This window comes from Camelus dromedarius, chromosome 15 (genome assembly GCF_036321535.1).
Source record: "Camelus dromedarius isolate mCamDro1 chromosome 15, mCamDro1.pat, whole genome shotgun sequence".
NCBI classification, from domain to species: Eukaryota; Metazoa; Chordata; class Mammalia; order Artiodactyla; family Camelidae; genus Camelus; species Camelus dromedarius.
The window spans coordinates 56,678,518-56,692,898 of NC_087450.1; the positions used below are offsets into that span (position 1 = coordinate 56,678,518).

The 14,381-nt window shown below is 50.0% G+C and overlaps 1 protein-coding gene across 1 annotated transcript; it reads left to right on the plus strand.

Moving 5' to 3' along the window:
• The first annotated feature begins 4,396 nt into the window (after positions 1 to 4,396).
• On the plus strand, positions 4,397 to 10,962 carry NTSR2 (neurotensin receptor 2). Its single transcript, XM_010982709.3, has 4 exons — positions 4,397 to 5,032; positions 7,609 to 7,858; positions 9,414 to 9,504; positions 10,443 to 10,962. Exons 1-4 carry the CDS (start codon positions 4,409 to 4,411, stop codon positions 10,693 to 10,695), a joined length of 1,218 nt encoding a protein of 405 aa, XP_010981011.2. The 5' UTR covers positions 4,397 to 4,408; the 3' UTR covers positions 10,696 to 10,962.
• The last annotated feature ends 3,419 nt before the right edge of the window (positions 10,963 to 14,381 follow it).

The window sequence follows — 14,381 nt, forward strand, 5'->3', positions numbered from 1 at the left end:
CTCTTATTTGACACTGAGAGTGTGCCAGGACAGGTGAGCTACCTGCCAGTTTACATCTTATTTGCTCACCCACCGTAGGGACAGGGTCCAGGCCTTACTCATCTTTAGCTCCAATAGTACCTCACACAGTAAGGGACACAGCATGTGAAAAAGTCACCTCGGCTTTTTAAAAATTAATAAACTATGTTTTAGAGCAGTTTAGGCTCACAGCAAAACTGAGCTGAAAGTACAGAGTTCCCTTAGAGTCCCTGTTCCCACACATGTACAACCTCCTCACTGTCAACAGCCCACACCATGGGGTACAGTTTATAATCAGTGACCCTAAATTGATTGATCATTATCCCTCAAAGTGCATAGTTTACATGAAGGTTCACTCCTGCTGTTTTACATTCTGTGGTTTTGACAGGTGTCTAAGGACGGGCATATCCCCCAGCGAGATCACACAGAGGAGTTCCACTGCCCTGAAAGTCCTCTGTGCTCTGCCCATCACCTCTCCCTCCCTCCATGTCTTTTCATGGCTGGATAGCCCATTTTTAAAAAAATTTTAAGGTTTCTACATTATTCTTTTTTTTTTAATGGAGATATTGGGATTGAATCCAGGACCTTGTGCGTGTTAAGCATGCGCTCTACCACTGAGCTGTACCTCCACCCCGATAGTTCATTATTTTTCAATGCTGGATAATATTCCATTATCTGGATGTACCACAGTTTGTTTATCCATTCACCTTCTGAAGGTCATCTTGGTTACTTCTAAGTTTTGCAACTATAAATAAAGCTTCTATAAACATCTCTGTGTGGGCTTTTGTGGTGATGTAAATTTTCAGCTCCTTTGGATAAATACTAAGGAGCACAATTGCTGGCTCGTACGGTAGGAGTACGTTTAGTTTTGTAAGAAGCCACCAAAACGCCTCCCAAAGTGGCTGTAACATTCTGTATTTCCCACCAGCAGTGGATGAGAGTTCCTGTTGCTCCACATCCTTGTTGGCATCTGGTGTTGTCAGTGTCCCCGATTTCAGCTATTCTAATAGGTGTCTGATGGTAGCTCTTGGTCCTTTTAATTTGCATTTCTTTGATGACACATGATGTGGAGTGTCTTTTAATATGTTTACTTGCCATCTGTGTATCTTCTTTGGTGAGGTGTCTGTTCAGGTCTCTGGCGCATTTTAAAATCAAGTCAGTTTTCTTATTGTTGAGCATTTAGAGTTCTGTGTAGATTTAAATAACAGCCCTTTTTCCTGCACATACGCTAGGTCCATTAAGGTTGTAGCAGAAAACAGATGGGATATTCGAGCTGGGTCCTTGACGATAATAAGGGAGCTGTTTGGAAGGATATGGGGAGGGGTGAAGGAGACCAGCAGAGAGTGGTGGTGAGACCTGAGCCAGCAAGGGGGGTGCGAAGGCCACCCTTGGGTTGTGGGGGAAGGAGAGAAAGCAGCGACCTGAGGTGTTGGCAGGCAGGATATTGGCCCCCAAAAGTGTCCATGTCCAAATCCCCAGAACCTGTGACTATGTTACGTTACACAGGTTGTGGTACATCTTCTGCCTCTCTCTCTCTCTCCCTTTCTCTCTCACACACACACACACACACATAAACACACACAATGACTCTGTTGTTCCCATGAAGGCAAACTCCATTCCTCTGAGTCAGAAACCCTCACCATGACTCAATCCTGGAGTGAGGGAAACAGGGAATTAACTGTCTTTTTTCCCCAAGGTTCAAGTAGCAAGTAATCTTTTCAGGTCATTCATTGGCATCAGGACCAAAAGCTGATCAGGGGTTGGAAGCTGCCTTAGTCTGCTCAGGCTGCCATAACAGAACACCATAGACAGGGGCTCAAACAACAGAAATGTATTTTCTCACAGTTCTGGAGGCTGGAAGTCCCAGATTAAGGTGCCGATAGCTTTGGCTGCTGGTGTGAGCTCTCTTCCTGGCTTGTAGACATTGTCCTTCTCACTGTGTCCTCATGTGGCAGAGAGAGAGAGTGGCGGGCAGAGGGTGGGGGAGGGGAGCTCTCTGCTGTCTCCTCTTATATGGATACTAATCACCTTCATGACCTCATTTAACCCTAATTACTTCCTTACTCCAAATACAGTCACACTAGGGCTTAGCTAAGGCTTCCACATGTGAACTGGGGAGGGGGAACACAATTCAATCCACAGCAGAAGCCCTTTTATGGGATCCTACAGGCAACAGGCAAGAAAGTCAAGAACCCAGGCACACAGAGCAAGCAGAAAACCCAGATTCCTGGCCACAGAGGCCCCTCCTGCCTGGCCAGGAAGCCTTGTCAGTGCTTTACACTGCTGCCTGGACAGCCCGAGGCAGAGCACCCCACACTTCTGGCATCCCTGGACTCCGAACTGCTGCCCTTCCGTAACTGCCCACATCCCGCAGCGCCCTCCAGCACCGCACAATCAGAGATCAAGGAACTTGGCCTGGTCTGTGGCTAAACAGGAAAGCCAAGATTTTGATTCTAATGTAGACAGTGGAGGATATCAAGGATCAGAGTCTTCCAGTACAGGCGGAAGCCAATCTTAACACAGTCATGGTTTTATTCAGAGGCAAAATTACACTCTCGTGGGCATTGAAGAAGCAAGCTCTAGGCCCAGAGCGTCCGTACATGGATATGCTCTCTAGGAAGAGTCTCAGGTTGGGGGACCATGTATGAGATTTACAATCAGAGGCACGTCCATCCTTCTCCTCTGGTCCCCTGGGTGAAGATAGAATTTCCAAGCCCCCTGCTACCCACTGGGTGTGTCACTGGCATTGAATCTTGCTCACTCCCTCATTAACTGTACTCTACCCTCCTCCTCTGACTTGGCTGGAGAGGCCCATCCACAGAAGACAGAAAGGAAACTTTCCTCTTTCTGCATGACAGAGGATGCTTGCTTAGAGCTGTCCTTCAGGGGCAACAACAATGCCTCTTCACAGCTCTGACACTCCATCCTGGAAAAACAGACTCAACCCCCAAAAGTACCACAAATGAAGAACCAGAGACTGTCCCCTTTTCCTTGGAGCATCCTTACCTTGTGGGAATTAAGGATTTCACTCCCTAAAGTGACAGCCTGAAAATGTCAGCCCCAATGATTCCTATCTGCTCAGTGCTCTAACCCAAAGAGGTAAGAAAAACAGATCATAGTATTTTCAGGTGAGCAAACTAGGCTAAGAGAGACTGGTGGCTTGTCCAAAACACACAACCAGTGATCAGCAGAGCTGAGACTTGTACTCATCTCTTCTGACTTCACCCCGGGGTCTCTCCACGCTTCCAGCCTAGACCTGGGGAGCCTAAGTACTTGGGGAATTCTTCCAAGGGGAGGGAAGCAGGGACTCGCCTCTTCCCGGCCTTACTGAGCTCCATGAAATCTGGTAAAAAGTTTAAAATGTATTAATACTGCTTATTTTCTTTAAAGAACATTTGTCTAAAACTCATATGTATGGAATCCTTGTTATGGACTGAACTGTGTCCCCTCAAAACTTCCATGTTGAAGCCCTAGTCCCCAAAGCCACTGTGTGGTTGTATATTCAGATGGAAGATGAAGCATCACTGGGCCATAACAACGTTGCTGAACACAGAAAGTCAGGAGACCTGGTTCTGCCCCTAAATGCCTCAAGATCTAAGGGTGAGATAAGACAGCCTCTGCAAGGGCCTTTCAGCTCTAAAGTTGTGGTGTTAGGAAAGAGACCAATGGAAGGTTTTTAAAACATGCTAAACCCACTTCTTTTCACTTCCTCCCACTGCTCCATGAGAATGACATTCTCGAGGGACTGGGGAAGCATGATACCACGATGAGGCATCTGATGGTGACAGAGGAGCTCCTGGAGGATATTACTGTAGCACCGAACCAGCCTTCAGCAAGAAGATAAAAGAGCCCTTTAGCAAGAAGAGTAACAGCTGCAAAATGTTGACGTGCTGGCAAATTCTTGGCCAGCTGTCCCTGGGGCTGTGCACACAGACGGCAGCATAGCACAGGGGCACACGGTACACGTGGGATGCCTATTTATGCTGCAGGTAATAAGTTTCACACAGATTCACTCAATCGTCACAAAGATGCTGCAAAGTAGATAATATTTTTTAAATGCAGAAACAGATTGAGCGAGGATAAAAATAACTTGCCCAAGGTCACACAGCTAGGAAGTGGAGGCGTCTGTCTGGCTCAACTCATGTCTGCAGGGTCCCCCAAAAGAGTCCACCGTCCACTCAGCACGTGTTTCCCTGCTTGGAACTGAACTGAGAAATGTGAGCGTGGCTAACCGGCTTACACTTGCGGTCCTGCGCTGGCTCTGGGGCACCCTTCGAGGGGCGTGTCCTCCCATTCTGGAGGTTCCCAGAGCGGAGGCGGCGCTCCTTAACAGGGCAGTTTGCCCAGTCTCCGGGCAGTGAGAAGGAGGGAGCGGCGCCGCGGGAGCCGGATGGAGACCAGCAGCCCGCGGCCCCCGGGCCCCAGCCCGGGCCCCACCCTGAGCCTGGATGCCCGCCTGGGCGTGGACACGCGCCTCTGGGCCAAGGTGCTGTTCACCGCGCTGTACTCGCTCATCTTCGCGCTGGGCACGGCGGGCAATGCGCTGTCCGTGCACGTGGTGCTGAAGGCGCGGGCCGCGCCCCCGGGGCGCCTGCGCTACCACGTGCTCAGCCTGGCCCTCTCCGCCCTGCTGCTGCTGCTGGTCGGCATGCCCATGGAGCTTTACAACTTCGTGTGGTTCCACTACCCCTGGGTCTTCGGCGACCTGGGCTGCCGCGCTTACTACTTCTTGCGCGAGCTGTGCACCTACGCCACGGTGCTCAGCGTGGCCTGCCTGAGCGCCGAGCGCTGCCTGGCCGTGTGCCAGCCCCTGCGCGCCCGCAGCCTGCTGACGTTGCGCAGGACTCGCCGCCTGCTGTCGCTCGTCTGGGCCGCCTCGTTCGGCCTGGCCCTGCCCATGGCAGTCATCATGGGGCAAAAGCACGAGCTGGAGACGGCGGGCGGGGAGCCAGAGCCCGCCTCGCGCGTGTGCACCGTGCTGGTGAGCCGCACCACGCTGCAGATCTTCATCCAGGTAAGGGGGAGAGGCGACCGGACGACCTGTGTTTCCATCTCTAATACTCGCGACCAGCCAGACAGTTGGGTCTCATTGCCCCATTTTACGGAGGATTTGGGGAGAGACTTGGCTAAAGTGAAGCGTTAAGAGAAGTCCAGAAAAGAATGACATGTTGCCATTTGCAGCAACATGGATGGACCTAGAGAGTATCATCCTCAGCCAGACAGAGAAAGACAGGTATTATATGATTTCACTCATATGTGGCATCTAAAAAATAATACAAATGAATTGACATACGAAACAGAAATAGACTCACAGACATAGAAAACAAATTTATGGTTACCAAAGAAGAAAGGGAGTGGGGAGGGATAAGTTGGGAGTATGAGATTAACAGATACAAATTACTGTATTAAAATAGATGAGCAACAAGGATATACTGTATAGCATAGGGAAATATTTCAGTATCTTGTAATAACCTATAATGGAAAATAATCTGAAAAGATATGTATACACATAACTGAATTACTTTGCTGTATACCTCAAACTAATACCATACTGTAAATTAACTATATAAGAAAGAAAGAAAGAAAGAAAGAAAGAAAGAAAGAAAGAAAGAAAGAAAGAAAGAAAGAAAGAAAGAAAGAAAGGAAGAAAGGAAGGAAGAAAAAGGAGAGAGGGAAAAGTCCAGATTTGAATTCAAAATTAACTCTGAAAGTCTGTTCTTCCTACTCTTGCAGGAGTGGTGACCAAACATGACTGGGTCTAAAATTACCTCAGGAGCTGGTAAAAATATAGATTGCTTGACCCACCCCAGGCTTCTGCTTTTTTATTATCACCAAAACAAGTCATCTTTAGCCCCCTGACAAGCTGGGAAGAACAACTAGTTTAATGGGATTTTAAGCCTGAATAAAAGAGAGGCCTGAATATTCAACATTAATGAAGGATTAAAAAAATACATATACTGACTGCAACCTTAACAAGAACATGGGAAAATGTGAAGTTAAACCCAATAAGAAAACATTCCACTTGCTTCAGAAGTTGCTTACTATGGTCCCTACAGGAAGAATGACTCAGAACTGGCTAGGTAAGATCCCCAATTTTTTAAAATCCACTTCCTATACCAGACATTTTGGAAACTTGTCAAATTCCTTACCCCAATCTGGACCTGATGATAAAGGAAACCAAACCAAAACAAAACAAAAAATACCAAAACCCATCAGCAGTAACCACACTAATGGAACTGGTCGTGCAGGGAATCAAGACAGCAGTCAGAATAAGGGAGCCCACTGACAACAGTGGGAGCTGCTCCTCTGAGCACTGCATCCAGTGGACTAACCATGACCTCAGACCTCAGCAGTCCAGCCCACCTGCCGCCTGCCCCAGCGCTGGACCAAGCACATCACAGCCACAGAGCAGCACAGGATGCTCACCCACCTCCCAGCATCCCAGCAGCCTCCATGCAGGTTCTGAGCTGCAGTGGAACTGCCCAGCAGAAGAGTCAGTGCACTGCTGCTCCTGCCCCAGGCCTGACTCCCCAGCTCCCTGCTGCACCCTGGGGTGTCCCTGGCAAAGAACCGGCAACCACAGGCCCAAAAGGCCTGGTAGTCAAGTTCCACCACTCTTCACAGACTAGGGTAGTGGTTTCCAGACCATACTTATGTTGGAGTTAGGCTTGAGAGAGAAAAAAGTGTCAGGCAATGTTTGTCTTGCAAATATGCTACTTGCAGAATTTCCATGGGGCAGATGGACCCATGCAATAAAACACGGGAAGTGTTCGAGGGGCAAGCTTTTGATGTTATATGTAGTGAATTCCTTCAGTGTAACAGCATTATTTGACAAATGGTATAGGTAAAAAATGTTTAACCTGAGACATACAGTCTATGCTAACACAGCAAAATAACCAGACTCAAATTAAGATTATTTTGGTCCACCTTTCTTCTTGGGTCTTATCAGTGAGTTGATTCATTATCCATATTAATCAGTACTTTTTGACCAAGGAAATTGCTCAAGGAGTTTTTGAAAGTAGAAAAAGCTGTACAGACATACTTCGTTTCATTATCCTTCACATTGTGTTCGTTACAAATTGAAGATTTGTGGCAACCCAGAGTTGAGGAAGTCTATCGGCACCATTTTTCCAACAGCATTTGTTCACTTCATGTCTGTATGTCACATTTTGGTAATTCTCAAAATATTTCAAACCCTCCTCCAGCAAAAAGATTATGACACTGAAGGCTCAGGTGATGGTTAGCATTTTTTAGCAGTATGGTGTTTTTAATTAATTTCGTAAATATGGTTTTGGTTTGTAGGGTTTTTTTTTCCATTTTAATTTCTTCTCCTCTGTTTTCTCAATTCTTTTTCTTTCTAGAATATTATTATGTAGATGGTGACCATCCGAACCTTCCCAAATTTTCTTCTCTCTTCTATTTTCATTGCTCTCTCTCTCTACTTTCTGAGAGTTTTCTCAACTTCGTCTCGTAAACCTGCGATCGCCCCTTCCTGCTGCTGAGACCCCTGGCCCTTGGGCACAGCCCAGTGACTGGAGCGTCGCCGAGCCTTGGTGCTACCACTGTAACCCTTGGAATTACCTTTTCCAGGTGAACGTGCTGGTGTCCTTCGTGCTCCCCTTGGCATTAACTGCCTTCCTAAATGGGGTCACCGTGAGCCACCTGGCAGCCCTCTGCTCCCAGGTGCCACCCCCTCCTGCCACAGGCAGTTCTGCCCCCGGTCGCCTGGAGCTAATGAGAGAGGAGAGGAAGACACTGTCCCTGGGGGGCCAGGCCAGCCTGGTGAGACACAAGCACTCCAGCCGCATCCGTGGCCTCCAGTACAGCATCCAGGTTCTCAGTTAAGTGCCCGGTAACGCCACCCTGAGAGGAAGGGCTGACTCCACGGCTGCCTCCCCCAGCCCCTGGCCACATGACCTTGGGCAAGTTACTGCCTCCCTCTAGGCCTCATTTTTCTCTATGCACTGGGGAATCACAGACTCACCAACAGGCTTCTGTCAGGTGGAGTGCTGTAATTACAGGGAAGAGCAGGAATTATGTACGTGAATCCCCCATCTGCGCCCGGGAGCTGTACACAAAGACAAGCAGGTGCCGGGCTACTTTTCAGGGAGTCTGGTCGTACAGGTGGACGTGAACAGCAGATGTAGTTAATGGCCTGCCGACCCGGAACTGCAGACTCAGACCAGCTGGGTGTCCAAATCCAGTTCTCCACTAACTCTCCACTTTTCCCTGAAACAACATTGATCTGTTTGGCTGTTTGTCTTTTAAGTATCTGGGCAAACTTGCCTTTGGTTTTAAATGGTAACTTTAACAGGCACAGGAAAGCAAAGGTCTCTCCAAGCACCTGCGGTAATCTAGGCACTCACTAAGACCTGGGAGGACTGAGTAAAAGCCCGGGTCTCTGATGTCATCAACGCCACAGTCTTGTGCGCAGGCTAGAATGTGAGAGCTCAGTGGAATGGGATGAGACAAGCAGCAAAGGCAGCACACGGAGGGCCTGGACTTGCTGCCACAGGCAATGGGCTGTCACTGACAGAGTCGGTGTCCAGGACTGACGGGGGACTTTCTCTTGAGATACAGTGCTCAGCAGTCTTTGGAGGGTGGGCTGTCCAGTGCCTCTCAAACTTCCGTGTGCATTAGGCTGATGTGGAGGGTCCACTGGGCCCCAGCCCAGAGATTCTGTGTGCCTGAGATTCTACTGTCTAACATGCTCCCAGTTGATGTGGATGCTTCTGGTCCACAGGCCACAGTGGACTGGAGGATGGGCAAGAGTAGAAGGAGGGAAGGGAAGGTTAGGGACAATGGGGCCAGCTAGGGGACTGCTGTCATAGTTCAGTGGAGGGAAGACAGGGGCCCTTGTGGGGGGGCGCAGTGGAGGTGAGGGGTAAGGATCGGAGAGGAGAGATCCTAGGGAGGAGCTTTTCAATACACTGGACCTTGAGGGTAACAGAAAAAGAAGATGACGCTCTGGCTTATGACCTGAGTGTCAGATGGATGGTTGTGCCGTCAGTCTATCAGAAAACGGGACAGAAGAGGGAGAGGCTTTATAAGGCAGAAGGACATTTAAGTTCTGCTGTCTCTGCAGTTTGACAACCAAGTGAGAATATGTAGCCCTGAGTTGGGAGTATATTCTGGTGGCCAGGAGGATATAGATGTTATAGAAGCTTCTAGAAACATGTCAGTGTACAGGTCACGATTAAAGTGGACAGGTTTGGGTTTGGGGACAGATCCAGATAAGGATGTTTCAGATAACCTCAAAGTCGCCTTCCAACCCTTAGACTCTAGGAACCAGTTCCTGGGAAATGCTGCTGTCACTTCAGACAGCTCCCTCCCTGGAGAGGGTGTAACTGAGCCCATGTTTGCTCTCTGTCCTGTCTCTCCCGACCTGTCTGCAGGGGCCATCGTGGCCGTGTATGTCGTCTGCTGGATGCCGTACCACGCCCGCAGGCTCATGTACTGCTACATCCCTGACGACAGCTGGACTGAGTGAGTGTGGGGAGGAGCCCAGCATATGGGGAGTGGCCACCGGGTGGGGCCTGGGCCTCCTCTGCTGTCCAGGGGGACCCCCAGTTGCTGGGCTCTCTGGAACTCTGGCCTCCATTCTAGCTAGTCCTGTGCAGTCTGTTACCTCAAAAGCTCCAGGCTTGGAGTGGGGAACAGCACACTATCTAGAAACCGCTCTGGCCTGGTAAGGCCATGTGCACAGTGGTCAGGGCTATGGGCTTCCTGGCTTTGGGATGGAGAGCAGCTTGCAGGCCGGGGAGCAGGGCTGCAGCCCTGTTATTACAAGGAGAGAGGGTGGATACTCAGAGCTGGGATTCCAGGAGTTAACCAAGGCCCCTTAGACAGAGACCAGACCCTGCACACGCTTTCTACGACACAACTGGACAACAGCGGAGAATCCATTATCTTCCTTTTGGAAATCCCTATGCCCTGACCATAAGCAAAAATCAGATATCTGAGAGGAGAGGGATCCCATGTAGCCCCCAAGGAAACAGTCAACAGATGCCTCCTTCTGGAGAGCTACTGGTACTCGGCCCCCAACACGAGCATAACCCTTTCCATGGCAACAGGGGGCGTGGCCTCTCAGAAAGACTTTCTCCTGTAGTAAACCCACATTTCTTCAATCCCACCTGCAGCACGAGGTTCCCGGTGTTGCAGTGGGCTGGACAAGGACCCTGTCAATCAGCAGGTGTGCCTTTCACTGTGCAGGGGACTGGGCCTGGAGCCAGGAGCAGGGACTCATAGACGCTGGGTGGGGGCCCCACCGAGGGCAGTTGGTAACAATGGGGCATTTCTTGAATTTACACTGAGCTTCCCCGTAGCAGAAAACAGGCCTGCCTCACCCCGGCCTGGGGAGGAGAGGGGCACTCCCCAGCAGAGAGGGGAGGAGGCTCACCAGGCCTTCTGGGTTTCTCTTGCAGCAAGCTCTACGATTTCTATCACTACTTCTACATGGTGACAAACACGCTTTTCTACGTCAGCTCAGCGGTGACCCCTGTCCTGTACAATGCTGTGTCTTCCTCCTTCAGAAAGCTCTTCCTGGAAGCCCTCGGCTCCCTGTGTCCAGAGCACCACCACATGGAGCCATTCTCCCCGGAAAGCCCAGAGCCCCGCCCCAGCTTCCGGCTCTGGGGCTCCCCCAGGAACCCCGGCCTGGATGACATCGAAGAATAAGCAGAATAACAATGACAGCCCAGGCGTCTAGCACTCAGACAAGCCATCTCACCACTAATAATTCACGCTGTGCGGTCAGGCGGGTCTACACGGACCCGCAGCCCCGCCCCTTACAGCCGTGTAACTGCAGGCGAGTCACTTACACCTGTTGGCCTCTGTCCCCTCACCTGTATGTGGAGACGGTTAATGCCCATCTCCCAGCGTTGTCTGAAGACTGAATGCCTAGCACGGTGCCTGGTGTATAATATAGACTATGTTTCACTGGCATTATTTCTGTGGTTCTTGCTGCTATCATCATCATCATCATCATCATCATCATCATCATCATCATCATCATCATCATTATTATCATTATTGCTGTTTTCTGCTCTCCTGAAAGTCCACCACCTTCTTCGGTAGTTTTATGCTCAAAATTTGTAGGCTCAGATGCCCTTTGGAATTTCTGCTGAAGACAAAGCAACAGTGCCCAGAAGCTGGCGGCACTGTTAGGTCACATGAGCTGTAGTAAAATCCTGCAGCCTGTCCCAACGAGGGGGTGGCTGATCACAGCGACAGGAGTGTTCTGCAGGCTCTGGAAAGCCTGGGGTCACAAGCTTCCCTCTCTGGCCTGTGGCCTGTAAGTCTGCCTGACGTGAGGCAGCGGGGCAGCCCCTGGGATGACGGCAGCGCTGCCGGCTCTGAAGAGAAGGCCCGCAGCTGGCTCTGGGCAGCACCGTGTTAGAAAGAGCCACACTTCCATCCTCCCTGTCACCGCAGGCCTCAGTCCCGCTGTTTCTGCCCGGGGCCACGTGCCCCTGGGTACTGCCAGCCTTGCTCCTGAAGTCTTGTGAAGCCTGAGCCCTGAGAGAAAGGGTGATTTTTCCTACAAGCATCTAGAAGCAGTTGAGGCCACAGGTCTGTGAAGGGGCAGGAAGAGAAAAGTGGGGAGCAGAACTGAAGGACCAAGAAGAGGTTCTTTCTGATTAATCTTGTTGACATTTCCCTGAACTGTGTCCATCACCCACCTGGTCCCCAGTCCTGGAACCAACACATGCACACACACCCCATGCACACAGACACACCACACATGCCACATATCACATGCACACGTATCCCACTACACACTCACACACACACACACACACACCCTGGATGGGTGTCCTATTTGAGGTGAGAAGCCAGAACAGGCAGAGGATGACAGGAAAGGTGGCCAGGAGGAGGAAGGGCCATCTGGGTATGCAGCCTGGGGTGTGGTGCAGTGGATTCTGTGTGACTGGGAGGTGACTGTGTCAGGCCCCCAGCCCCAGAGCCCTTGAGAAAAAGCCAGAGGCGATGACCACATACTTCAGAGACAGCCTCCACAGAGCCCACCCACCTTGTCAGGGGGAGAAGGGCCCTGGGAAAGGAGCTGCGCAGCGCTGGTCTCAGGGACCTCCTGGGCGGCTCTGAGGCTCGGCCTTGAGATGGCCCCGTGGACGGAGGAGGACGGGCTCCAGACGGGCAGGGGGATGCGGGGTGCCCCTCTCTGCCCTGAGTGGCTGGACCCGGAGGCACTGGCAGAAGGTGGATGTGGTCTGATGGTAAAATCCCACCTCTGGAGCTCCCGAGTCCAGGCGGGGATGGCGGCATCCCCACTTCATTCTGGCAGAAGCTCACAGAGAAGGCTCACCAGGAAGCAGCAAAGAGCAAGCAGCAGCTCAAAGCACAAACTCCAGTGAGGCTTCTGAGATGGCACAGGAAGCAATTAACCACGGGGCCCAGGTGGCCTCGGGCTCGGGCCCTGCCCTGGGGTAGACCTGGGTTGGTGTCACATCATCACTTAGATGAGGCCACATTGGTCCAGTGAATCTCCCCAAGTCTGTTTTTCATCTACAGAAGGCCTTAAATCCAGTTTTAAAACATAATTCAGATCAGCAAACACGGACTTGGATTTGAGGTGACTTATAGCCCTTAATTATCCTCCTTCATAGAAATATATGTACATTTTCCTCCAGAAATGTTAATGTCTTTGATCAAGGGATGCCCCAAGCTCCTGCGTGACAGCTCAGCTGCCATCACCAACAGCACACAAGGGGCAGCTTAAACAGCAGACATTATTTTCTCCCCGCTTTGGAGGCTGGGAAGGTCAAGGTGCCGACACGGACAGATTTCATTCTGAGGCTTCTCCTGGCTCATGGGCAGCCGCCGTCTCGCTATGTGTCCACGTGAACTTTGTGCATGTGTCGGGGGACAGCAAGCCCTCTGGTGTCTCTTCTTAGAAGGCCATTAATCCTAATGGATCAGGGCCCCATCCTTATGATCTCATGATGATGAACTTACTTAACCAGTAATTAACCTTAATTACTCCCTTAGAGGTCCCACTTCCAGATGTGGCCACACTGCGGGTTGGGAATTCAACATAGGGATTTTGAGGGGACACCAACATTAAGTCCATAACATCCAGTTAAGGTTGTGGTAAGTGGCATATGAATCACATTACTTTTCAGAAAGTCCACCTACTCTGAACTGCAAAATAAGTCTGACCCTGAGGGTTTCAGAGTCCGGGACTGTGCATCTATGGTACCCAATAATCAATTTATAACGATGAAATGAGAAGGAATGCAAAGTCCCCATCACAGCGCCAGGCGTACAGAAAATGCTCAATAAATACTAGTTGTCACTATTGTCTCTGTCACCACCTAGACCCCAAACTTGGTAAAACCCAGTAGGTTCCCCTTACAGAAGGCTCGATGAATAGCGAAGAACACCAGAGCCAAAGTTTAAAGCAAACAGGTTGAGAAAACAATTTAAGAAAACATGAGCACTTAGATAAGGAGTTACTTTACATATTAGCCAAAGATCTCATGCAAATCATTATGGAAAATACCAAGACCTCAAAGGCCAAGAAACGTACCAGAGGGAATGTGTCTGGCCTCAAGAGTTCCCAAAGAAACGACGATCAAATAGCAATGCAATATTTTATAGCTAATCATTCATTTAAAATGTCAACAAGGGCAAATGCTGCCACCAGAAATCAGGTGTGACCGAAATGCTCCTGCAGCGGAAGGAGACCAAATCGGAGAACCTGCCTGGAAAGGAAATTGGCAAGAAATTTTGGAAGCTACAGAAGTGTTCACACACTTAGAGCGTATATTTCAATTGCTGGGATTTTCCTTTAAGGCGGTTTGCAGAGGCAGGAAAGCCTCTCTGGGGGCCCACAGGTGAGGTGCCCTGTCTTCAGGGGGCCTTCACCAGCAGGCTCTAGACCAAGCACATAAATCACTCACAACACCGGCCCCTCACGCCTAGGCTAGAAACACTGCTGTGACCTCCGTCATGAAGCAAAGAGAGGTTAAGACAGGTCTTCTTCCACGACTGGGAAACTGGGAGGCTGAAGTCCAGGCCTGGGACTCTGGACCCGGCGCTCACTGGTTTTATCACACTGCTTCCCAGGAGCCTGATGACACAAGATGATAAAAGCTAACAGGCCCAACCTTAAGAAAGTAAATCATGACTATCCACTCAAACAGATCCTACGTGTTAGGCCACCGTAAATGAATAAGACGACTTCTTTAGCAACATAAACATGTTGTGGTTATGCTATTAAGTAAAAAGGACCACAGAACACAAAATTCCATCATGCACAAATTATTCAGATACAGAGAAAGAAACACTTAGAAGATGGTGAGTTGGCTCTGGAGGCAAGTGACCCAAGAAGAGGGGTGGTT

Bases quoted from the DNA above. Each gene is read 5' to 3' on its own strand.
- NTSR2 (XM_010982709.3), top strand. From the start codon at position 4,409: ATGGAGACCAGCAGCCCGCGGCCCCCGGGCCCCAGCCCGGGCCCCACC. The intron at 5,033-7,608 runs GTAAGGGGGAGA...TACCTTTTCCAG, and splicing joins CGCTGCAGATCTTCATCCAG to GTGAACGTGCTGGTGTCCTT. The intron at 9,505-10,442 runs GTGAGTGTGGGG...TTTCTCTTGCAG, and splicing joins CCTGACGACAGCTGGACTGA to CAAGCTCTACGATTTCTATC.